The 23,741-nt window shown below is 38.2% G+C and overlaps 2 protein-coding genes and 1 pseudogene across 2 annotated transcripts in view; 2 read left to right on the top strand and 1 right to left on the bottom strand.

Annotated features, from left to right (window-relative positions):
- Positions 1-2,906, top strand: part of LOC138037471 (DNA (cytosine-5)-methyltransferase PliMCI-like) — a 28,852-nt pseudogene extending 25,946 nt beyond the window's left edge.
- A 662-nt stretch (positions 2,907-3,568) lies between these two features.
- On the bottom strand, positions 3,569-22,356 carry LOC138026442 (dynein axonemal assembly factor 5-like). Its single transcript, XM_068873803.1, has 20 exons — positions 22,098-22,356; positions 21,520-21,734; positions 19,648-19,882; positions 18,683-18,817; positions 17,273-17,421; positions 16,763-16,859; positions 14,343-14,430; positions 14,098-14,210; positions 13,897-14,019; positions 12,850-13,029; positions 11,917-12,108; positions 10,547-10,645; positions 9,450-9,610; positions 9,181-9,312; positions 8,477-8,588; positions 8,270-8,366; positions 6,683-6,785; positions 6,031-6,133; positions 4,569-4,666; positions 3,569-3,788 (listed from the first exon to the last, which is right to left on the bottom strand). Exons 1-20 carry the CDS (start codon positions 22,149-22,151, stop codon positions 3,740-3,742), a joined length of 2,535 nt encoding a protein of 844 aa, XP_068729904.1. The 5' UTR covers positions 22,152-22,356; the 3' UTR covers positions 3,569-3,739.
- Positions 22,357-22,391: 35 nt separating this feature from the next.
- The window catches only part of LOC138026448 (kelch domain-containing protein 10-like), a 3,139-nt gene continuing 1,789 nt past the window's right edge, over positions 22,392-23,741 (top strand). The window contains exon 1 of the mRNA XM_068873816.1: positions 22,392-23,306. Within this exon, the coding sequence (XP_068729917.1) occupies positions 22,443-23,306 (864 nt within the window). The 5' untranslated portion in view covers positions 22,392-22,442. The remainder of the gene's footprint in view (positions 23,307-23,741) is intronic.

Below are 23,741 nucleotides of genomic sequence, written 5' to 3'. Positions count from 1 at the left end.
CCCCGGATCAGGGGCCTCAGTGCCTAGCTCCGAGGTGGGTGCGACAAGGACGGGGCATAGTTGCTAGGTCATAATGTCTCGCTGCGCCTTCAGGTTTTAACAAGTCCACCAAAGTAAAATATATACCCCCGTCTCCCTAATGGGAGCTGCTTCTGCAACAGGTTGAAGGGGGGCCACAAAGCAGCAATCGAACGACGAACGATTAATAATACAAGTAGGTTACAATAAGCTCGTAGGAAAAATGACAAAAGAACCAGAAGCATGTGGGGGGGGGGGGGGCGGTGGGGAGGGAGGGATTAAAGGTCGCTGAACAGATAGCCATAACAAGATGAGCCTTTGAACATGTCAAAACTCGAGATGGTTCACACTGGCGGGGAGGGGACTGAAACCAAAAGTGCCAACATAAGGTAATCACAGGATGGGAAGAGTCACGCTCATCTCGTCCTCCAGGCTCTGCTCCCGAAGTATATCTAAAATTCTCACTAAATATTAATCAGAATTCTAAACTTAATTGATTGTGAAAGTTCCACATGATGTTACCCAGCAGATCACGTTGGTAATCCTAAGGCAAGAACTTGTGGTAATTATACTCTATTTCTTATGCTATCTATCTAGAAGTTTCTTTTATTTTTGGTTAACAAATCCTCGTAGCTGGCTGAGCACATGAGAAAGTAGCTCTATAGTAGGAACTTACATTAAATAATGTACACTTTAATCTAGGCCTTTTACTTTTCATCTCTTGTAGAACTTTTTAGCTCTTTGTGCCAGTAATTACTATGACAATGTGTTTTCCACAGGTGAGTGTCACAACTTTTTTGAAATGGTAGGATATAGCCAATAATTTCTTTTCAATATTTGAAGCTGCATTAATATTTTTGTAGCTTTTTCCTCAAGTAAATGCACTCAATTATCTTATTCAAGTGACTTTGTTGCACCTACATGTCATGATGTTCATCTGTTTTGTCATTGGGTTTTACCAAGTTGGATCACATCACCCCCTTGTTAAGTGACAGAAGTCTCATCATTCTATCACACTTTCCAGAAGTCATCATCATTCTATCACACTTTCCAGAGAAACCACTATATATAAATGTTCACAAGTATTAACCATCATATATTTTGAACTGCATAATTAAGATAAAATCACCCTTACATTACACTGCTTTTATGTCATGAAAGAGTACCCGGTAATTCAGAATAACTGGTCATCAGTAACAGAGGAGTTCTTTTCTCTCTGTTTTCTATTGTGTCCACAATGTTAGTTTGCAGTGGCAATGGCACCGTTTCCTCTATTCCCTGCATACAAATAAAGCAAAGGGTTCAAACAACGATCTTGTGATAAAAATTTTTATTTTTGGACTCACATGAATGGTCAACCTAAAATGACCCACCGTTTTACATGTACTGAAGTGATTACTATCATAGAAACCTCAAACAAACTAGGTAATTAATTCTATAACAACTCGTATTGCATTACGTTGAACAGTTTGCTGCTGTTCCTTGAACTTCAGCAAACAAAAAAAACAAACGTTTTGCTCTCTCACAAGGTCTGAAAGGTTAGGAGCCCCCCAAAATTCTTTACTTTGTGCCTCATTTACAATCTCTTTGAAGAAAAGTTTTGAGGGAAACAATCATCACAGTACAGCCACATACGTTCTCGGCAAATCAACATTGTGAACACTGCACAAACAAGGTCATATTTCTACGAGATGTATATGATCTAGAACTCCTCATAAATAAATAATTAAAATAAGTGATCTGTTGGCAAACTACTCCACCATTGCCATAATTTCTGTGAGCATTAATATTATTTTTCATTTTTTCTTCAGAAATATAAAGGGCTTTATGGTTCAAACAGGTGACCCTACAGGTCTGTTATGATGCATACTTTGTTCATTAATTTTATTCATACCATTGAAACAAATGAAGTATGCAGAAGGTTATGTGAATTGCATAAAGTACGGGTAAGATGTTCGCATCTTTGCTGGTCCATGTTTTTAATTAATAGTTTTGCTTAGTACTGGAAGAAAGTGTGTCCACTTGTAACATTACCCTCTGTAAGAAAAATGTACTTATTGTACGTACATGTAATGCTTTCAACTCTGTTGCTTCCTGCAGGAACTGGCAAAGGTGGAAAAAGCATTTGGGGCAAGAGGTTTCCTGATGAGCTAAGTCCTTCTCTCAGGGTAAGTTTGAATTCGTCTTTTAGTCAGGGTGCTTGTTGCTGTGAGGGACCTTGCAAATTTATGTAAAGAGTAACTTCTTTTTTTTCTCTTTTTTAATATTGATAGCACAATGCCAGAGGAACAGTGTCTATGGCAAATAGTGGGCAAGACACAAATGGATCACAGTTTTTCATCTGTTATGGCAAACAACCACATCTCGATATGAAGTACACTGTCTTTGGAAAGTATGTTTGTTGTCGCGGATACAATAAAAAATCTCTAAAACTAAAAACTAAAAATCTTTTCCTTTTCAACACATCTCTTTCTGTTTTCTGTAGGGTTATTGATGGCTTGGAAACACTTGATGATTTAGAGAAGCTACCAGTAAATGAGAAATCCTATAGACCTCTTACTGATGTGCAGATAAAAATGTAACAATACATGCCAATCCTATCGCAGATAAAAGTGGCTGAACTTTGCAAGACAAGAAGAGATGCATATAGTTAAAAGAAGGGCTCGTATACCTTCTCACAGAAGCTGGCTAATTCTTTTTGTCATTTCAAATCACTCAAGTCAAAAAGTTGCCTCTCCCAAGATCACATGAGAATACTGCAGGCTTGGTAGTGAAACAGATCACAAGAGCAAAGTCACTGGGCATAATTTATTTTCCTTTTCCTGTGGTATTATTTTAATATGTAAAACAAACTGAGCATTATGTGTATAAACGTTTGTTAATAGTTATTGTTTTGTCTCTGAGTTACATGTATTTGCAATGTGTGATTCTTTTAGGACAAAGATAAAATTTCTCAGGTAAACACCTTAAACCAATTTTCACCACCTAAGAGCAGAACAAACTAACAAAGTAAAAAAGAATCAATCAGGTTCTTCATCACAATCTCTTCTATGAACAAGGGATATTATATCGCTTTTTTACAATTGTACAGCTGCAAATGAGCTTTTTCCAGGAAACTTGTAAAGATCTCTAATCTGAGTAACCAATTGTTGCGGTGGCGGTGGGGTACTCAACAGATGCTTGGGAAGGGAGGTGCAGTGGGGCACTCAAACCCTGACCCTGACACTGACCATGTTTAAGACAAGAATGAAATGATACACTAGTTTCCTACAGTATTTTAATGCAGTATTAGCGGTAATTATCAAAATCAAGGAAGCCCACCAATAACTGATAACTGGCAGCTTGTGATCAGGCTTCAAGTTCTATAAAATACATGTAAGCATCTAAGCTTATCCTGAAAACAATACCCTATCATACAGCACATTCCCGTTAAAGCCATATAAGGGAGTACCCCCCCCCCCCCCCCCAAAACCATGTTGCAGAAAATGAGTGTACAGTGTAGTACAGTCTTACCATCGCACCAAAATTCAAAGTTTCAACACCGTGCATAAATTTGTAGATTTGACTTTTATTTCAAACCATTTGGTAAACACTATCTTTGCAGTACTTTAGCTAGCAAGCAGTTTACAATTTGCTCAAGCTTGCCTAATTTGTCTTTCCGCATCATACTGTCAACTGCGTTTGAAGTCCAGCATTCTCACATTTGTGAAGCTGAACAATCTCACTTGTTTATTAGGCTTTGACATTCTTTTAAAAGTTCCTCACAGTACCTAATATATGGAGAAATAGCATTCAAAACGTGAGTAACCAATCTTAAAAGGCCATGTGTAGAAAGATACAAAATTAATTGATTTCAAACGTGTCACAATGTAACAACATTGAGAAACATGAACAGCGACAAGGAAAGTAGACCAAGGATAAGGAATTGGTTACAAGAAAATGGAGCATCTGCATTCAAATGCAGTAACCAGACCATGGGTGAATTAACTTTTAAAGCAACATTTAGAGAACAGTAATATCGACCAAGTTAAGACTAAATAATGGCAATTAATTAAGGTGGCTCAAACCAGTTTCAACACTTGAAAGAAAATTAATGTACTTATTAGAAGGATTGACACTACAACACCTTATCACTTAACAGTACCATGTCAAACACCAATTGCTGAATAAGATTTGGTCATTTTTGTGATGTAAAAAAGTTACCGTGGCGACAGGAAAGCCCTGCAAAAACACCCTATATTTTGGCTTTAGATCCTTGTATCTCAAAAACGAACTCAGTGACGCCCATTTCTTATTTCTGAAATGTAATCAGCATGCCAGAATGAAACTTTTTGCAAAGTTAAAAAAAAATCTGTGGAGCAGATTCAGAGCCACCTTAAATATTTGAAAATTTAAGGTAGCTCTGAATACGCTCCACAGAAATTTTTTGAACGTTGCAGAGAGTTTCATCTTGGCCTGCTGATCACTTTTGTGCAATAAAAAATTTGTTTTTGAACTTTACATTAATTACCTTTTACATTTTGAACTTTACAGTTTGAAGTTTACTTTACCTGGCAACTCTGTGCTTGTGCCTAACAGATTCAACTTGTTCCTTCATGAGAGTTGGCTGCACAAGTGCTGCTTCCTTTAATACATTTAGTACTGCTTCCTGTGAAAAGGAAAAAAATGGTCTGTTCATGAATGCCAAATACATTATTTTTAATGCAATACAATGGAGATGTTCAATTAGGCACTTGTCACCCAAGGCAAATTAAATATGCTGATCTTATTACTCGCCATTTTTTGCAACAATGTGCTCAATCTTGGAAACTTTGGCCAATTCTTTTGGCTGTTTCTGCGTTAGCATAAACTGTAGTTCATGTCAAGCTCGATTGAACTTTGTACCTTACTGATTGCATCAACTGATAGTTTTTTGTGTTTGCCCATCCGATCAACATGCATACTTTTCTCCCCTCCTTTTATTGAATGAACCACTTAGAATTTTGTTGACATGCAGCCAAGTCACCATCCAATCAAGTATGCTATGGCTTGCTATAATAATTATTATGTGCACATTAAATTTTTGTCTGAGAAATCCTCAGTTTATTCTGGACCACTAGGTGAGTCTTTTCTCCCTCCCACCCTCCCATATGATCTACAGTAATGGGATTATCCTCTTCGTATCATTATAGTCATTAAAAGTGGTTTGGGGATAAGTGTTGAGGACACCAACCCTTCAGTCCCAAGAAGAAGCGATGCCCGGCTTTCCCTAGCTTGGCTGAGAAACAGTGGCACATCCACTTCCCCTTGCTGGCACAACCTTCTAGGAGCTTGGCATTCATGTAGGTACATGCTGTTCAGGGCAGCTGTGTTCCGTGCACACGCTGACAATAACCTAGCCCCAGTAGCAGGTGGCACTTTATCCCTAGCCATTTTCCTCCCACCAATACTGCATCAATCTTCAATTATGTGCGACATTAACTTTTTAAACATGTGACTGAGAAACAAGAAATACATTAATTTTCCATCCGAAGTTGTAAACATTATTTTATTTAAGTCCTGCAGCACACAGTGTTATACTTCTTGGTGACGAAACAGTAGCTTTGCTTTTATTTTGTTCATGAATTGATTTGCTGAAACAGTGTAATACTTTACCACCCCCACCCCCCCCCACCCCCCCCCCCCTCAATTGACACAAGAAGAGAAATGGTCATCATCAAGCTGTTGCTCAATTCTCTTTACTTTATAACGTTTGACAGCAAAATCTGCAGTCCTTCTTCAAAGACCTTTAAAAATAAGCAGAACCAGTTTGCACTGCAAGTTCAATTTAACATGCAGTTCATAATTTTGCCCATTAATTTTATTAATTTTGGTTAAATTATCAAGTTTCTTAGTTTTGGGTGAATCACTGACATCCATGTGCATTAACATGTAACAATAGCAGCCTACCACGATGCAAGAAAATTGAGGTGGAGTATCAAAGACCCGCAATAGTAGGAAACAAAACGCAAAATTCTCCATGTCTGGATTTACCTGTATTGAAGCAGTGGGATCATCAAGATGAACTAAAAGGCCCTTGAACATCGCTTCCAGATGTAACTTGTACAGATCACTGTTGTAATCTGACGGAAAGGCCCTGAAAGAAGTAAAATACATTACACTTTTTGGCAGATGCAGCACTGATCATGCAACAAAAAGACGACCTTGGAAAAATGAAGTTCACTCTCAGTTGAAAAGACAACAATGTATTCTTCACTTGTCTCAACAAAGTGTTAGTAAAGACATAGAAATGTGCCACAATAACTGAAAGCTAGCTATATGTATTTAAAATCTGTTCTTCAACCTAATGGAATATTTGCTGAGGAAGCAACCAATTCAACATTCTGCAAAATATCCCAACTAAACTTCTGGTGTGAATGCAGCAAACTCATTAGAGATGCTGGAAACAGGGGTAGTGTAGAGTACATTTTAAAGGAAAATTTGGAGTTTGTTGTGACATACATGTATGCCTTTGAATCATCCTTAGAAACGAGACATACATGTAAAGTAGATATTGTTGCTTTGAAAAGCACAAAACCAAGAGCAACACTGTACTAAAGTGGAGACGGCCATATTGCTGTTGTGGGCTAAAAACTGAACAGGTACTGAACAGCAAATCATTGCATGTGACACTCAGAGTACCCACCTAAAATATGCAAGAAATGTATTGGTTACAACAATCCTTATTTCATCACTGCTGTCATCCATCCTTTTCAGTAACTCGGGGTAAATTTGGTGAAGCATATCAGCTAGAAAATACCGCAAAAAGCCTAATTATAACATCTTTTAAATATTCATCCATGGACAAATAAACATTACCTCTTCCCTTTGAGGAAATAATCATTCAAATCGTAATGTTTAGAACTGCAGAGCCAGAACATGATAGTTTTAATTATTGAATGGTCTATATTTAGATACATGTAAACTATGTACCAACAACTGTTAATTATTAATAATTCCCTTTCAAGCTACATAATATACATGTAAGAGAAACAACTAAACAAAAAAATTGGAGTTGGTGGGCAGGTACACTGCGCAATGCATCATGCAACTTCTCTTGCAATGTTGCCCAACTGCAGTTATGAGACTTTGTGACGATTGCCTAACTTCATTCAGAAGTCTGCTTTCAACAATAATATTAACAAGGCAAATTTGCCTTAGTTCACAATGGACATTGCAACACAAACATTGTGTGCCACATATTACTGAACAGCACCTTTAAGATAGGGGGCACCAATTGGGGATCTGGTGGTTTTCAGTCGAGAGGAGAAAGGAAATCAAAGATCTTGCAAAAAACCCTTTCAGGGGAAGCCAACCTTGTGCAGCCACTTACCAATATGCCAAACTGGTCTGCTTAATAGGTAACAAAAAATTCAAGAGCCAATAATAATAATAATAATAATAATAATCACTTCATTTAACCCTTTCACTCTTGTGGGGTTCCCCATTGACGAGTAAAATCGTCTGGCGTTAGACAGAGTAAAATCTATAACTCTCAGTGTCCCTTACAGGAGTGAAAGGGTTAAGTCTCAAGGTTATTTAGCCAAGTATGAGTGCTCTACTAACTACTGAATTCAAATCAACTGAAATCAGAACAAATCAAAATTAATGTTGGTTTTTGAGGAGAGGGAAAAACCAGAGTGCCTGTGAAAAAAAATCTCGGAGCAGAGTAGAGAGCCAACAAACTCAACTCACACATGGCGCAGAATCCGGGAATCGATCCCAGGCCACATTGGTGGAAGGCGAGCGCTCTCACCCCTGCGCCAGCCCTGCTGCTCCAGCCCTGCTCCAAGCCTTCTCCCTAGTAATTAAAGACTCTATCTTGAATTGTACACAAATGAATACAACATTGTTGCCTTGGCCAAGCCTTAGGACAAAATAATTAATTTGCAAGGGATGTGGGAGGCGCGGTGGCCTCATGGTTAGTGCGCTCTACTCCGGATCGAGTGGTTCGGGGCCTGGCCGGGGACATTTTGTTGCGTTCTTGGGCAAGACACTTAACTCTCATGGTGGCTCTCTCCACCCAGGTGTATAAATGGGTACCGGCGTAATGCTTGGGGTAACCCTGCGATGGACTAGCATCCCATCCAGGGGGGAGTAGAAATACTCCTAGTCGCTTCATGCTACGGAAACCGGAGTTAAGCGCCGGCCTTAATGGGCCTTCAGGCTCGTAAAGAGACTTTACCTTTTACCTTTTATAATGACAAAAAGAAAGACAAGTAATGCCATTTACCGTTAAAGCTGCTTTTGCAGGATATAAGTAATTTTTGGAGGGCTTTGCAGGATACAAGTCTTGTTGTTTGATTGTGATCATCAAGACTGCTTGCAAGCTGACAACAGAATAAGAGCAACGCTCTTCAATGAGATCTACATCTGCTGTACATGTAAATAAAGGCATTTAAACAGACTGAGTATTAAAATACATAAACCTTGTCACTACCTGAGTCAAAAGGTCTTTCATAACTTGTCCAGCATTGTGATAAGACAGCAAATTTGACTGCAGTAATGCCCAGAGACAGGAGATTGCTGCAGAGCGGACAGCAGCAGCTGTTCTAAACCCACAAAAAAAAATGTGAGACTGGTAAAATATTATTATGACTCAAATAGGTAAAAAGTGAAACAATGTTTTCAAGGTACTGTACAGTAATAGCATGAAGTTGGAAAGCATCATTTTTCATCTCAGTTTAATTGAAGGGACATGGTTTTCTTCTGCCTAACCCACTCGCACCTCAAACGCCACATGACGCCCGCAGTGGACAAGTAAAATCATCTGACGTTAGACAGCATGCAAGCATCACGTCAACCTTTTGTCTATAACCCACATTTCAAATGCTCATTTCTGAAGCTAGTGACAATTCAAAACATAATAATTATTATTTCAGTTAACAATCCCATCTGTTAGGAGGCTGAGCTAGTGGTCTATTTAATTAAACAGCACTGCTTCCTGAGCCAGATTAATATCGCATAGTTATTATTATTTTTTACTTTAGAGTATTAAAGGGTACAACTATGAAAATGAGTTTCTGAAAATGTGCATTATTTTGTAGTCTCAACTGCCATGGAGCACAAACCTATGTAGCCAAAATACCCGTGGGAATGTATCCACTGCTCTTTGCAAACAGTGAAAATCTCTGTTCAAGTTACCTTCCTGCCTGCCACACACAGTTGGGTATGATAAGCTTCTGTACAATGTGCACTGAATATGAACTGAAGGCATTTTGTGATTCAACCGATTGTGAAGCACTCATCAGAAGACGGGACAGCAGTGAAAACATCCTGAAGAATAAAGGGTGAATAAATTATTGCTACCTGGATTGCAAGCTACATAGCCAAAACTGTGCACATCATCTTCAGTTACAAATTATTTTATGTCAAGTAAGCAAGAAACCAACCAATCATGCAAGGCTGCTTACTTGAGTCGGAGCTCTGCTGACTTTTTCGTGCTGTCTAAACATTCTGTAAAAATTGCCATGGAAACTGTAAGGTGACAACTTATGATCTGTCCTGATTCTGTCAACAAAACATCAAACAGACGGCACTCTGGAGAGTACTGAGACCACGAACTGTGGTTTTCCTGCAAAAAAACCAAATGCATAAATGTCAGTCTCTGCATTTTTCAGAGGTAAAAATAATGTTTGACCAATGAAAACACAGGAAAAATGAGTAGAACATCTTCAACCCAGTAAGTACCTATAAGTGTGAAATTATAGCCATACTGTACTTAATGAGTGCACAAGTATATACATGTAGTATATTCAGGACAAGAGGTGCATGAGGGATGAGTAAAAAAATTAATAGCTAAATATATAATAAACTCAAGTGTTTTAATTTCTTCATAAAACAACGACATTCATGCACTAAAGAAGGATTTCTGATGACAATTTGACTGCAATTCAATGTTAACCTAATTGCATTAATTTAAAGCCAACATTCATTTGTTGTCAGTGAATCTCTTAACATGCATTGTCCACAATCCCTAGGGAATTTGTCCCTCTTGTGATTTGAAGGGTGAACTTGTAGCATTGTGGCAGGTAGAACTTTTTAGGAACTGTTCACCCATTTCCTTGCTTCCTTCTAATTTCCATTTCACTATTAATTTTGTCACAGTGACTTCTAAACTCCATTGGGGCTTATGGTACATGTAAGGTTGCGAGGATATGACAGTCCCTTCATTTGTCCATTTTTCGCAACATTTTTCCATTGCTAGCAGAATGAATGTGGTGTTCAACTCTTGCATGTATGTAACAGTATTCAACAGCACAAAAACAGAAGACTGAATGATGGCTATAATTATTATAAAAAAGGTTTTTGTGGTGATACATGTAGGTTTGCCAAATGAATGATCATTTTACTTATTAAAATTAATATTAACTTAAAGAAGAAAACATGTGGCTCTTGGAATTTAGTCATCAATCTTTCCCCATTTTCTCAAAATACTATACAAGGCCTCCACTTAAAGTCATACAGTGTACAAACAGACAGTTCTAACATTGTCTTGATCTGCACTAGCCTTCAACTTGTCAAGGAACTCTTGAATATGATTTTCATAGAGCTGTGAAACGCTATCCAAACCCTGGGAAGTTGTAAGTTTCAATAAAACGACATTCACCTGAAAAAAAATTTTAAAAATGAAAGAAAATTCACTAAACAAAGTAATATGCCTACAAACAAGACTGAAATATTGAGAGGGCAGTGATGAAATGAAAGTCTGAAAAAATCTGGCTTTATAATGGGATTGAACCCATAAACTCTACAATGCCGCTGCAGTGGTCTACCAATATTGACTACTCTATATATTTTATTCAGCTATAAAGCCAGCTGGGCACTGGGCATTTTGTGATTTTGTAAAATTAATACATCCATTGAGGATAATAATAAACAATATTATGTATGAAAGATCAGTGAAGTGTGGAACAAAATCAGTTCTTAAGAATGCTTCTTTCACTTCATACAATGTCTTTCATATAACAGTCCTCAAAACAAGAAATATTTTGTATTTCTTTTGTATGTCGTAACTACTATAAACTTTGCAGTTGTCATCAGCTGAAAGCACACAGTTTCTTCACTTTTATTCTAATTGACAAGTAAAATCTGTTGGATGATCTCGTGTTAGACAGAGTAAAATCATCTATAAGTCTTACTGCCAAGGGTCAAAAAGAGCATTTTCATTCACATGATGTCATGGCAGCCATGTTGGTGTTCCAAAACAAAGGAATAGTGGCCTCCAGGAATTGAAATCTATTTTATGCAAATACTTTCTTTTGTTTCAGTAATACAATATGGCTGCTGGTCACGTGAGTGAAAACGCTCTTGATGACATTGGAAGCGAATTGTTTTCTTGTACTTTCCAGGCACTCTGATCAATGCGTGTTGAAACTAAAACAGACTTCCAATTAACTTTACTAGCCTTTCAGTGTTGAAGTAAAATTTTAATGGTAATAAAGAGTAAAAATGAAGGATGACAAAATTAGTTGGTGAGATTGGGGGGGGGGGGGGGGGGTAAACTTTTGGGCAAGTGAAAACTGATCCGGGCGAGTGCATTTTGAGGGTCACTCACCCGAATGGCGAGTACCGTACTCTCAAAATTTAGTGTCCAACGCTGATATCGGCGGCAGCGTATAGCAAAAGTATGGATTCAAATCTTTTTATTCTTCTGAACCTTTTTTGTTCTCATCTTTTACTTTATTTCTAAGTAGGAAATCAGTTTAATTTACATACCAGTAATTTCACCAGAAAGGGAAAGGAGGTTTTGGTGGATGCTATCTGATTTTATCCCAGGTACAGATGAACAAACATTGTACTTTCTGTCAACCCTTCGTACCACTTTTCCCCAAGGCTTTTGGAGTAGGGAATTGGGCAAATCCAGTGATTGTCACCTACTTCTTTCTGTAGGCTTCCTTGCAACTGAAGCGCCATCACATGTATCAAAACATAGAACAATGTAAAACTGTGCATCCTACTATCATCACCAGCCTTGTCAATAATGGCTGAAACTGTGGCTAACAGATTCTGTTGGCAAGACATCTGCTGTGTGCAGCAGACATCTGATGATGCAATTGTATCACATATAGCCTGATAGAAAAGCAAAGGAATGTACTAATTGTTAATAATCAAGTGAACAATGAGGCATCTTAAATGCATTGACAAGGACAATGCCACTTGATTGTTATTTCACCTTGTTCAATAACGATATTGGTAAAGTAAAACATACATAACCTTTCCAGCAACTGGATTGGTAAGAAGAGTGTTTTAAGAAAGGTCTGAGCAGTGATGACATTAACCAAAAGAGGAACACCATAAAGTTGTCAGCAGAAATCTTTTTCCATCACTCCTAACCTTCATGCTTGTCATGCAAGATTCAATATATTGGGCACACTATTGTCAAATTCAAATGGTTGGGATGGCCATGAAGTGATTTGCTACTGCTAAAATTTCATTTTGTATGAAGTAAATGTTCTTGTTGTCACCTGCAATCATATAACCTGCTCTTGAGAACATACATGTACAGCTCTAGGCTGGTTTCACTAGCAAAGTGCACATAAGCACAAGCAACATGCACAGACCTGCAGTAAACTTGTTAGTGTCTTTTTTCATATCAAAAGGAACTACATGGTAATGATGAAAATGCTCCTGAGTTTGTGTATTATGCTTGGATGACCAATAAAATCAGCCTTACAAGTAAAGTAATTCAGAATTTGGGTGTTCGCTTTTTAAGTGGACTCCAGCCCCCTTTGACAGAGCACCCCACATTAAAATTTTTCTAAGCAAGTTGTGTCTCAGGTTCAAAGCCTCTGAGCAAATTAATGTACCAACCTTTAGATTAGGTTTAACGAGTTGTGGATTGCAGCCCCTGAGTAAACCTGTCAGGATCATCAAGCAACTGCTGCAGCCAGATGAAGAACTACTGGCTGAAGACTTGAGATGAGGAAGAGCTAACTTACAGAACACAGCTGGATCTACAAAACTACCAGCAATCTCAGAAATTAATACAACCTACAGAAAATATAAAAAAGGTAAATGTTTAGACTATTTTGGTTAATTTAACCCATTGACTCCCCAGGGTTCCCCATCTATGAGTAAAATCGTCTGGCCAGTTAAGGCCGGTTTGGGTATCAAAGGATTACTCAGGACAGTAAGTGATTAAGACAAAATGTAAAATCTTAGCCACAATTTTATTAATAATCTGCAAAAAAGTTGTGGCAACATGAGGCCTCAAGAGGCCAACCCTACGGCTTTTAGTTTGGCAGATTTCCAGTTTACAAGTCACCATCTGATAGCTTTTCCAAGTGGCTATTACATACATGACATGACGCATACAGTAGTTCTCTCATGATCATAAAAATTATTGTGCTAACCAGTAATACATGACTTTTTGTATGAAGAAGCAGTCGCTTCAAATGATTGGAAATGTAGAGACTAAAAAGACACTAACCACAATAACTATTGTAAAAGGTGTTTTACTGAACTGAATGCAACTACTGGTAAACTTCCCATACTTGAACAACTACATGACTGTACATGTATTTTAATTTGTGACTGGAACGCTGTTCAGCACAACTGACATTTGCCACTGAGAGAACAGAAGAATTCAGTTCGGTGTTGGATCAAGCAAGCCATGTTTACCTGTCTAAATCATTTTCAAGTCTTGTTTTAGAAAACCAACTATGTAAGTGAAAAGCAATCTTAGTGTTTGCAAATTGACTTATTAACCCTTACACTCCCAAGAGTGCCACTTATAGATTTTACTCCGTCTAACACCAGACGATTTTACTCATCAATGGGGAACCCCACGGGGGTGAAAGGGTTAAGCACGAACCAAACTGCTGGGAAACAAATGGATTCCCATTAGAGTGTCATTACCTGTTTAACTACTTCCTCATTGTCATCCTGGCTCGCCTTGTACAGTCCTTGCAATAAAATCTCCATATGCTGAGTTGTGTAGTCCTCCGCATAAAACAGAAGAAAGTAAACTAGAGAGGAGGCCTGTCAAATGAAAAGAGTACCCCGCTAAATTAATGACTTTGCATTGAAAAGCCTTTGAAGTCAAAAATTGCTCCAAACCTTAATTCTTGTATCTACTGTCCAATCTGTCATATCTCGAAGAGCAGCTGGTAAAATTTTTGACAAATTTCTTTGAACTAACACCCTGCATCCAAGACTGGGACGATCCACATCTAGAAAAATAGAAGGCACTTACTCTAGTTTTAAATAAAATTTATGCTATAACATCTCTGCTCAGAAGCTATGCCCAAGATTCATAGAGTATTATAATAATTATAATAACAATATTCTTATTTGACAAATACCCATTACAAGGCGATAACCAGGTTTTTCTTCAAAATCTATTTTGTCCTTTAGATCATCTTCATTCTCCACTGCATACTGATTACCGACCTGAAAGAAAAACTGATTATAAGTTGCACATTTCAAGGCAAAAAGGAAAGGAAAGGCATGCCTGGCATAATAATCCAAAAACTTAGTGCTTTCTTAGGCCAGGATTGGATTTATGGATTTATAAACTTGGTGTTATGATTGTGTAAATTGACTTTGTTGGTTAGTATCACGTTGAGAGCACTTGCTTTCCACCGTGTCTTCCAGGTTTTTTTCCCCAGACTAGGCATCAGACTGTGTTTGAAGTTAATTCATATTTTGGTCTTACTAATTATTTACAGTCAAACCAACAATGAGGAAGTGGAGACATTAAAAAAACTTCAAAATCTTTTTTGAGGTTGGATCTCTTTTTGGAATCAGAGCTCAACACCATTCTTTGAGCACAAAAGCATTCAAGTTTCTGAGCACCAGACAAAAGGGATTCCACATTCTACATGTACATTCTACGACTACCGGTACATGTTCCAGCACTCGGCAAATTCCCTTTTAAAATCCTGAGTGTTGATCTGGCTGGGTTCAAACCCGCGACCTCCCGTGTGACAGCCCAATGATCAACCCACGGAGCCACCAGTGTAGGGTAGGGATGACAATAAACCTTCTCAATTGCATACTTCTCTCAACAGAAATTACATTGTACCTTGTTTTCCATTCAAAGTAAATGTTGAGTAAATTGATTCTGGTAACAGGGTTAAGGTTACTGCTAACCTTTTCGGTCTCGACTTTTGCAAAATGTTAAAAAGCTGCCATAAGATAGCTCATTACATTAATTTTGTTTTCTTGTAAAAAAGAAATTATTTGAAAAAATTAATGATTTTTTCTTGCGGAGTTATTTGCAAATTTTGTGTTTTAAGTGACTAAAATGTTAATCCCCCAAGGTGTTATGAGATGTCAATACTCGTTAACACCTGTACAGTTTGACGCAGGAATACATTCGGGTATCTTAACTTTGTCGCATGTTGAGTTCGCCATTTATTTGTAGTCAATGTGGTTGTGTTAAAGGAATATACGAGGCAATATCATCCTTACTAGGGCATGAAACACTTGAAACGAGGAGAGAAGTCGAAATGAGAAAGTTCTCCCTGGGTAAAAAGTATAAAAAAAGCCAGGGTCTAAAAAAAAAAGATACCTTTCGAGAAAACGCAGCTCACTGCTAGCGGCAAGGGTCTGCAATCAGGTATAAATAATCTATGACTAATGATGCAGCACTGAATGCCTTAATATCACGATTTTCATTGGTCGGTGGTATCATAGCGGCATGACTGCATTCACACCCGCATTGACAAGCTGTGAAAACGTGTAAAATCTTTTGAGCCCAAAAACTTAGGGTTAATTTTTCCAGGAATAGATTTGTCGGCTTTTTACGAAAATTGGGCAAAATGATCGTCGGATATTGGTGCACGAAAGTGTGTCAGGCTTTTCAAAAATTCGAAATATAAATTTTTTACTTTGACGTGTCTCTGCATGTGGCGAAACGGAAATTTTTCTATTGGTCAACTTCAAAGTTTATTTTCTCGGAAACCAATGGGAAGATCCTAAAAGTCCGGCACCCTTTGGTAGCCTATAAAGTGCTGATTGATATACAGTCATGTAGTACAGTTTGTTTGGTTGTGCATGATAATGCGAAGGCAGGTAATTCAGCAAAGTGAACTTTTTTACTTTTACTTTTGTATGGTTTTGAGTTTGAAGCTTCACGAGCACTAAAGAAAGCCATAATAAACTAAAATGTTCATATAATTACTCACTCAGATTCTTCATTAATTTTTAGTACCTTTTTGGTGATATATACATGTAGTTTGCTGGAGTTTTTAAATACCCAAACTGATAATGAATTAACATAAAATAGTACCAATTACTTTGAAAGAGTACCAATTACTTTGAAATAGTGTTCCAAAATAACGCGCTTGCGAAAGATTTCACGGAAGGCACCCCAAAAGGTTAGCAATAACCTTAAATGAACAATGTTTGTCTATAAGTTTGCTGCTTCTCTGCCTTGCCCTGTCAGATTTTTCTAACTTGAGGTATTCATACATGTATTAATTTTTCCCCCGTCAACAACCAACATTTCATTTGAAAATGCTTTAATTCGGTTTAAATACAGTCTTTTTACTTATAGTAGAGCACTTGTAAGTGGTTATAAATTATAGTTATACAAGCTTTCAAGACACATGGTTGAATAGTCAACTGATTAATTTTGTAGTACCAAATCAGTATTTTGGTGTTGAATTAAATTAATACAGTAACTGACACTTAAAGAAAGTTGGTTGCCAATAATAATTATCATCATCCTCATTTGCATACAACAGAGGCTATTGATGCTGCTTACATGTACAGGTACCTTGCTCATGAGTTGTCTTGACTGCTTCTGAATATCAGGTAGTTCATCGGACAAACCTGTCATCAACAACGGCAATAGCTTATGAAAATATGAATACCTGCGCGTGAGGAAAGAACAGGAAAGAGATGAGAAAAGTAACATTTCTTATTTCAAATAACATGAAAGCCTGGTAAAAATATAACATGTTACCGTAAAGTCCATAAAATACTTGTCCAATAAGATCTGTTAATTGAATTTTGAACTTCATTGAGACTTCACTTTGCAGTGTAATCAAGTTTCTGTCTTTTGGATCCATCAGTTGATTGATGGATGGAGAAAAATAACTGACAAATCCTCTCTTTGACTGACTAATTAAATTTTAATATGTATTAACAGCAGCTTGCATTCCTTACAGTAAAGTCGAGACACATTCGTACTCATTATGAAGTGTCATTACAAATGTTCACATGTATCATGGTACAATGTATTACTGGAACAGGCTCACAGAAGATCCCTTTTGTGCAGCTTTACCTGTCTCGAAGATTTAGAAGCCAGTCTCCAACAACATTAATAACAGCAGCCCGCACAGTTGGAGCACTGTCAAAAGTCCTCTGTGCAAGATGTGATACAACATCATCCACATTCTTTCCATCCCCATAACTAATGACAATTCCTAATGTCTAGAAATCAAAAAATAGATACCAATTATTGAAACAACTTTTAGGGACAGTATACTGTAGTCATTGCCATCATGAGTTGAAAGTCAGAGAAGCAAGTTCCCTTTGGATCCATGGGAGAGAGGGTTAGAATAACAGAGCAACAAATATGCAGTCGCGGGTCAGTGTGGGTGCAAGGGAGTACAATGTAGCTGTAAAGATGTGGGGTGACAGAAAGAAATAATTATTGGGAATGAGCCCGGGGAAGGGGGGGCGGGATACTCCCTTATATGGGCTATATAGGTGTATGCAGCCCCAAAGGGATACCGGTAATGGTTTTTTAGCTGTTTTGGAAATTGGGTATCGATTGTGACCATTTTGGTCTGAAATAGGGTATGGTTTGTGCACTTAAGTCTTGAATTGGGTATGTTTCTCAGAAGAAGCCACTTCTTCATCATTAGGTGATAAGACCATCAACAAAAGGCATTCTTAAATTGCTACGCCAACCGTGAAACAGCTGAAATAGGTGTAAAATAGGGTATCAAATTTTTGGCCACGTCTGAAATAGGGTAGGGAAAATCAAAGATTTTGGTCTGAAATGGGTAAGGGATTCAGGAAGCAGGCCACACATCCCCAACCAATTTTTCTGGGAGTACCTCAAGGAGGCCTGGGTCCTCTATACATGTAAATCTCTCAGAAAAGCTGTTTAAATTCTTTAGTTTGGAGAAAAAAAAAGAGAAAACTAAACTTATTGTGCAAAAGAAATGCAAACAAATCAATCCTTCCATTTTATAGTTAACTAAATACGGCGATCATGATGTGACTTCTTGTTAGTTTGAAGGATTTATTGCACGTGATTGACTTGTGTTTCTTCAGCCCAATCCAGAGATAACCAACTCCATAAAAAAGAAAATTAATAGTAAACAACTGAATGAAATGACCAGCCTCCAACCTCAAACAAAAACCCTGCCTTTTCTGTTATTTTGTTGCAAAAAACGTTTTTGTAGTGCAAAGCAGAATACAGCAATATCAATTGAAGCTCAGTTGTTGGCTAAAATTACCTCTAGTTTTGCTGACTCTTTAAAAGATGTGGACACATAAAAAGAAAACTTTTGACACAGACAAATGTAGGTTTCTTTTTGGAGCACAACCACAACTATTTTGGTTAAGATGCATTTTTCTACGGTCTGGTTGAACCTTGTTAAAATCAATTGTAGGATGGTTTCAATTGGCTCAGTCTTATCAACTCAGTTGTAGATTGAAAGCAAGAAATATATCTGCCTACCTGTACACAAGAAACTCTAACTTTAGAGTGTTGATGAGAGAGTGATCTTAAAAGAGGAGTAACCAGAGAATTGGCTTGGAAGTAGAACTGTTCTGGACAAGCTGCAGCTAAAATGTTTGTGCACTGACAACTTTCCTAATAACGCAACAAAATACATGACTAGTCTTGTTCATAATCCAGTCTTGCAAATACAGTATAATACATAATATGCTAAGCCTACTCAAAATTTAGTATATTAAGTTTAAAGTGCTACTATGACCAAAAAATCAATTCTTCTTTTTCTTTGGATTTCAAAACTATGTTAATAAAGCACTATTAAAGTTACCCATGTTTTAAGCCTTGATCTGAATTTGCAAATCAAGCATGATGCCTTTTGTGAACAAACTTGTATGTTAATAAAACAAAATTCATGTACTAGAATAAGTAAACAATGACATCAGCAGAGATTTTGCTGTTTGGCTGTTCAGACAAGTATATTTCACATTATAAACACAAACCTACATGTATGATTCGCCAATGAGTAACTTGGGAATACGGTACCCTGTGTTACACGTTTGAGGGAAGCAGGAAGGCAAACTACATTGTAATGAGCGAGACAACTCCCCTCTCACCAACATGGACACTAACATTTCACATCCTACTTGTTGTTATAGCTGGTGGTCTGTATTTGTTCTGGTCCTCTGGACTTTTCCAATAACTTTTCTTTGAGGTCTACAGTTTTCCTGCATTACCAATAACCAGCTAGTACATGTACATGTAGCTTAATACATCCCTTATGAGTGACATACAGTACATGTAGATTACATGTACATGGAAGAGTTAACCAAGATGTACACAAAGTACACATGCCTCATTAAATGAAGTGTTCTTTTCATTTAAAAAAAAATTGGCTTCAGGATTTTCTGCGTAACATATGGGCAAGTGACATTCTTCAACTTAAACTGTGAGTAATTTTTTGTCCTCACCTTTCGGACATCATGAAATGGATCAACTAGAGTTCTTTGAAGTATTTTAATCATGTCATCTATATAAACACCAATCTTTCCACCACATATCTCTGTAACAGAGGACAGCAGTTCAACTGTATACAGTCTTAATTCCTCACAAGGTTCCACCAACTCCGGCTGTCCCAGTCTCTGCACCACAGTTGGTATTAAATAAGGAAGAAACTGCGACAGGTCTGTAACTTGCTTTGAAAATCTAGAGGGATAGAAAAACCTCCATCTCAACTACACTGGACCTAATTCATCACTCCCACATTAATAGTCAAGCACACCACAAATTGTATCCAACAGAATAAGGGATGGGACCTACAGGTTCATAAAATTTAACCCACTGACACCTCAAACACCCTAGGACGCCTCCAGTTGATGAGTAAGATTGTCGGGCGTTAGACAGAGCAAAACCTGTTAAGGACGTTGCCTACTAATTCAAAGATATTTTTGCCCCGATTTACGATTATGCGGGAAATGTAGATCTTAACAAGTGTTATCGAAATCGAAAAAGAAAATTGGGGGTAACCAGGCATTTTTCAAAGATAATTCATGAAAAATATTTGTAAAAAGCTTTAAAATACAAAGCCATGTATGGCATTCTTTCTCAAATTGAAGCTTAACTGTCTCTGAAAAATGCACGGTTACCCCCAATTTTCTTTTTGGAAACCAATAGTACTTACTAAGATCTATTTACTCTGCATAACTTTAAACCACGCAAAAATATCCCTGTATTAGTAAGCATCACCGATAGGAAATCAGAGTATCTCGAGATGCACAGAACGTATGCGCAATAACAATAGAAGGCACCGTCCCTAAGTCTCACTCCCAGGAGTCAATGGCTTGATGTACCTTGCAAATCCATTTCTGCTCAGTTATTTAAATACCGCACTCCAGTTGACACTGATTAATTTTGATTACCTTAAGTACAGAAGGTTACAAATTAATATAGTTAAATAAAATTTAACATAGTTAACGACTAGGAGCTAGTCTGGTCAGTAGTGTTTTGCAGGCGGTTGTTAGTGTCTTGGTCTTCTGGTAGTGTTGTTCAGCGTTTTGGTGCGTTCTGTAGTGTTTGTTTTAGTTACATGGTTCACGACCGGGAGCTAGTCCGGTCAGTAGCGTTTTGCAGGCGTTTATTAGCGTTGTTATGCGTTTTTGTAGCGTTTGCAGCACTCTTTAGGTTGGGGGAGCCCTGGGGCTGACATAGTTCAGCGGTATTCCTGCGTAGTGCATGCGTTGTCCAATGTGGTTGCTGCGTGTTTTTTGGCGTGGCGTTGTGAGTCGGTTTAGGAGTTTAGTGGTTCTCGGCGTTCCCTCCCTCTCCCCCCCTTTCTTTTTTTTTTTTTTTTTTTTTTGGTCTTTTTTTTTTTGTGTGTTATTATTATTATTATTATTATTATTATTATTATTATTATTATTCCACTGAGCTATCTGGCTCAAGTGTGACGGGTGCCTTAGGGGGGCCTGGCGCGGGGGGCTCGTGGCTTGGTTGCGGGTTGGGCAGGCCAGTCGGGTGTTCTAGCGCCTTGGGGATGTGACTGCAGTTGCAGCCCCCAGGCTTCCTGGGCACCTACCCTCCACTGGCGACGTGGGCGTTAATTATTGAATCATCTCTAGCCTGATAAACCTTGTGGTCTTTTCAAAGACTGCAAGTCTTACTGAAGACTTGAAAAAGTCTTTCTACAAAGTTTTTTTCTTGGTTGTTTAAAACTATTAAATCAAGGCAAAAATACAGGTGTACTGCCTTGCTCTGAAATGACATTTGCAAATAGATGGACTTCTGCCTGCTCAGATAAGATCAATAACGACTTTCTCACAAAATCAAAGGAAGATGAGACCTACTCAGAAACCAATTGCACTGAAAGTTCTCTGCATTTTTCAGTTGGATCAGCAAACAGTTTCAGAGCTGGTTTAAGGATTTCTTCAAAGGTAACTTGAAGCACAGTAGCTGAAAAATGAGGCTTTTTGGAAAAAACTTCCTTTCTGATCTTTTCCAAGGCTCTCTTTCTCGTGCCTCTGTTGTCATCTGCCAGGCAGTTGATATCTCTATGAAGGCTCTGCAAATAATAAGCAAGTTGTTCGTTGATACGTAATATGAAGTCGTATGAAAGCAACAAACGTGCCAAGTCGTAATCTTTATTAATTCAGCCATTTTTGTTTTGTGCCCATGCAATGAAATCGGAGACCATGGTAAAGGTGCCAAAACAAATTGTATAAAGCATTTAATTTATACTGCTGCTACAAGCGCCAACTTTTATTGTTGCAGGCTGTTGCCATGCAGTCAACGTTGTCTTTTCTGTTCCTTCAATAAACAACACGGTTTTGGAAAAGCAAGTCACGGCTGTGAAGGTACCTGTTAAATCAAATTATATGACGTAAGGTAGTGAAACTTTAACCAAACTAATCCGCCTCACACTTACCTGCAATAACGCCTCTAAAGTTTCCCTCTCTTTCGGACTCAAATCTGCCGCCATGTTTGCATCGTTAGACAACAAACTTTTACAGGGGCGGGTGGGACAACATTCACCGCTTTTTGATTTTTTCCTGGCAAAGTTGGAAATCAAAGGTATTTGCTGTCTTTTTTTTTCTTCACTACATGCAATTTAACTCAAGATAACCTTGATGTATCGTTAATTATTCTAAATTTCTCAATTTTCCCCAATTGTTTTTTTAGCACCCAAATTTGTACCTCCGGGGGAGGGTGGATGAAATGTTCACTTACAGAATGGATCCCCCAGAATGCTTTTCACCACGCAGACACAAAAATGGCTTCTGGTGTGGAGATTGTAACTCCTTCGCTGTTATCGGAGATCCCAAAGCCCAGGAGCGGCCACAGATGTTGCTCTGATGAGGGAAATGTCTACGTGTTTGGGGGTTATTCACCGCACCACCACCATGAACTGTTTCAGGAGCTGTGGCGGTTCAATATCTCTACAAGAACCTGGATCTTGATGCCAACTACCGGACCATTTCCTACCGAAGTTGCATCCAGTTGCGTCATCCTAGACAAAGGAAATCTCATAGTCTTTGGTGGTTCTGGAGTTCCGTTCGGCATGTGCAATAGCAATAAACTTCACATTTGTTCTTTGAAAACCTTACAATGGTTCGACTTTTCGGAGAGGTTTTCCGAGCACGCGGAAGACGGAAGGGAGGATGTATCTCCAATCGCAGGCTACGGACAGAGCATGGTTTTGTCGTGCGATAAAGAGCTATACGTCTTCGGTGGAACAACAGGATTAGAGTTTAATTCATATCTTTATCGTTACAGCTTACAAGAGCGTAAATGGGACTGTTTGAGGAGTGATAACCCGCCCATTCCTCGTTATCGACACGAATCGGTTTGTGATGGAGACAGGTTTTACGTCATCGGCGGTGGAATGAGCAGCAGGGACCCGAACAATTTTTTTCAGCTTGATAAGATCCAGTCGTTTGATTTTAAAAGCAAAGGATGGAATGAGCATGTATGTTACCCTTCTAAATATCACGGTTTTCCGAAGCGTAGGAGATGTCATGGCTGTGTTTTGTTCAAGTCCTCTGTCTTCATTTGCGGTGGTTATGATGGTGTATCCATCTTTGATGATATATGGAGCCTTGATTTGGATACATTTCAGTGGGAAAAACTTTTGAAAGTAAGTTTGCTGCTGAGGAGACCAAACGAGTTGCTAAGTATAATTATGCCTTTTACGTATAACTGTGGACTAGTTGGGTCAGAATTAGTAAAGTTAAGACTTTCAAGTCTTTTTGGATAAGAAGGTCCTTCTCAAAACCCTTTTTCATAAACTGCATGGGTCATTAAAGAACCCACACAGTAGTTGCATAGGGAAGATATCTGTTTGCAAACATTGTTTCAAACATCTGTTTGCAAACAAAAGACCCTTTGTTTTGGCAGCCAATGAGGCTCTGGTTGGCACATTAATGATAACAGGTGACGTTAATGATATCTTCGCTATAGAATTGTGCAGGGAGCCCTTGGTGTTGCAGTATTTGCATACATGGCTGGCCTGGCATTGATGTCTCAAAAATGCTCACAGTGTACAAGGCTGTGCTCTAAGGAAATTTGGGTT

Source organism: Montipora capricornis, chromosome 2 (genome assembly GCF_036669925.1).
Source record: "Montipora capricornis isolate CH-2021 chromosome 2, ASM3666992v2, whole genome shotgun sequence".
Taxonomy (NCBI): Eukaryota; Metazoa; Cnidaria; class Anthozoa; order Scleractinia; family Acroporidae; genus Montipora; species Montipora capricornis.
Note: the sequence above shows the minus strand (reverse complement) of the source record. Positions and strands in the feature narration are given on the sequence as shown.

Bases quoted from the DNA above. Each gene is read 5' to 3' on its own strand.
- LOC138026442 (XM_068873803.1), bottom strand. From the start codon at position 22,151: ATGGCGGCAGATTTGAGTCCGAAAGAGAGGGAAACTTTAGAGGCGTTA. The intron at 8,367-8,476 runs GTAGTGACAAGG...TTCTGTTGTCAG, and splicing joins TGAAAGACCTTTTGACTCAG to CTTGCAAGCAGTCTTGATGA. The intron at 3,789-4,568 runs GTAAAGTAAACT...TCCATATATTAG, and splicing joins CACAAGCACAGAGTTGCCAG to GTACTGTGAGGAACTTTTAA.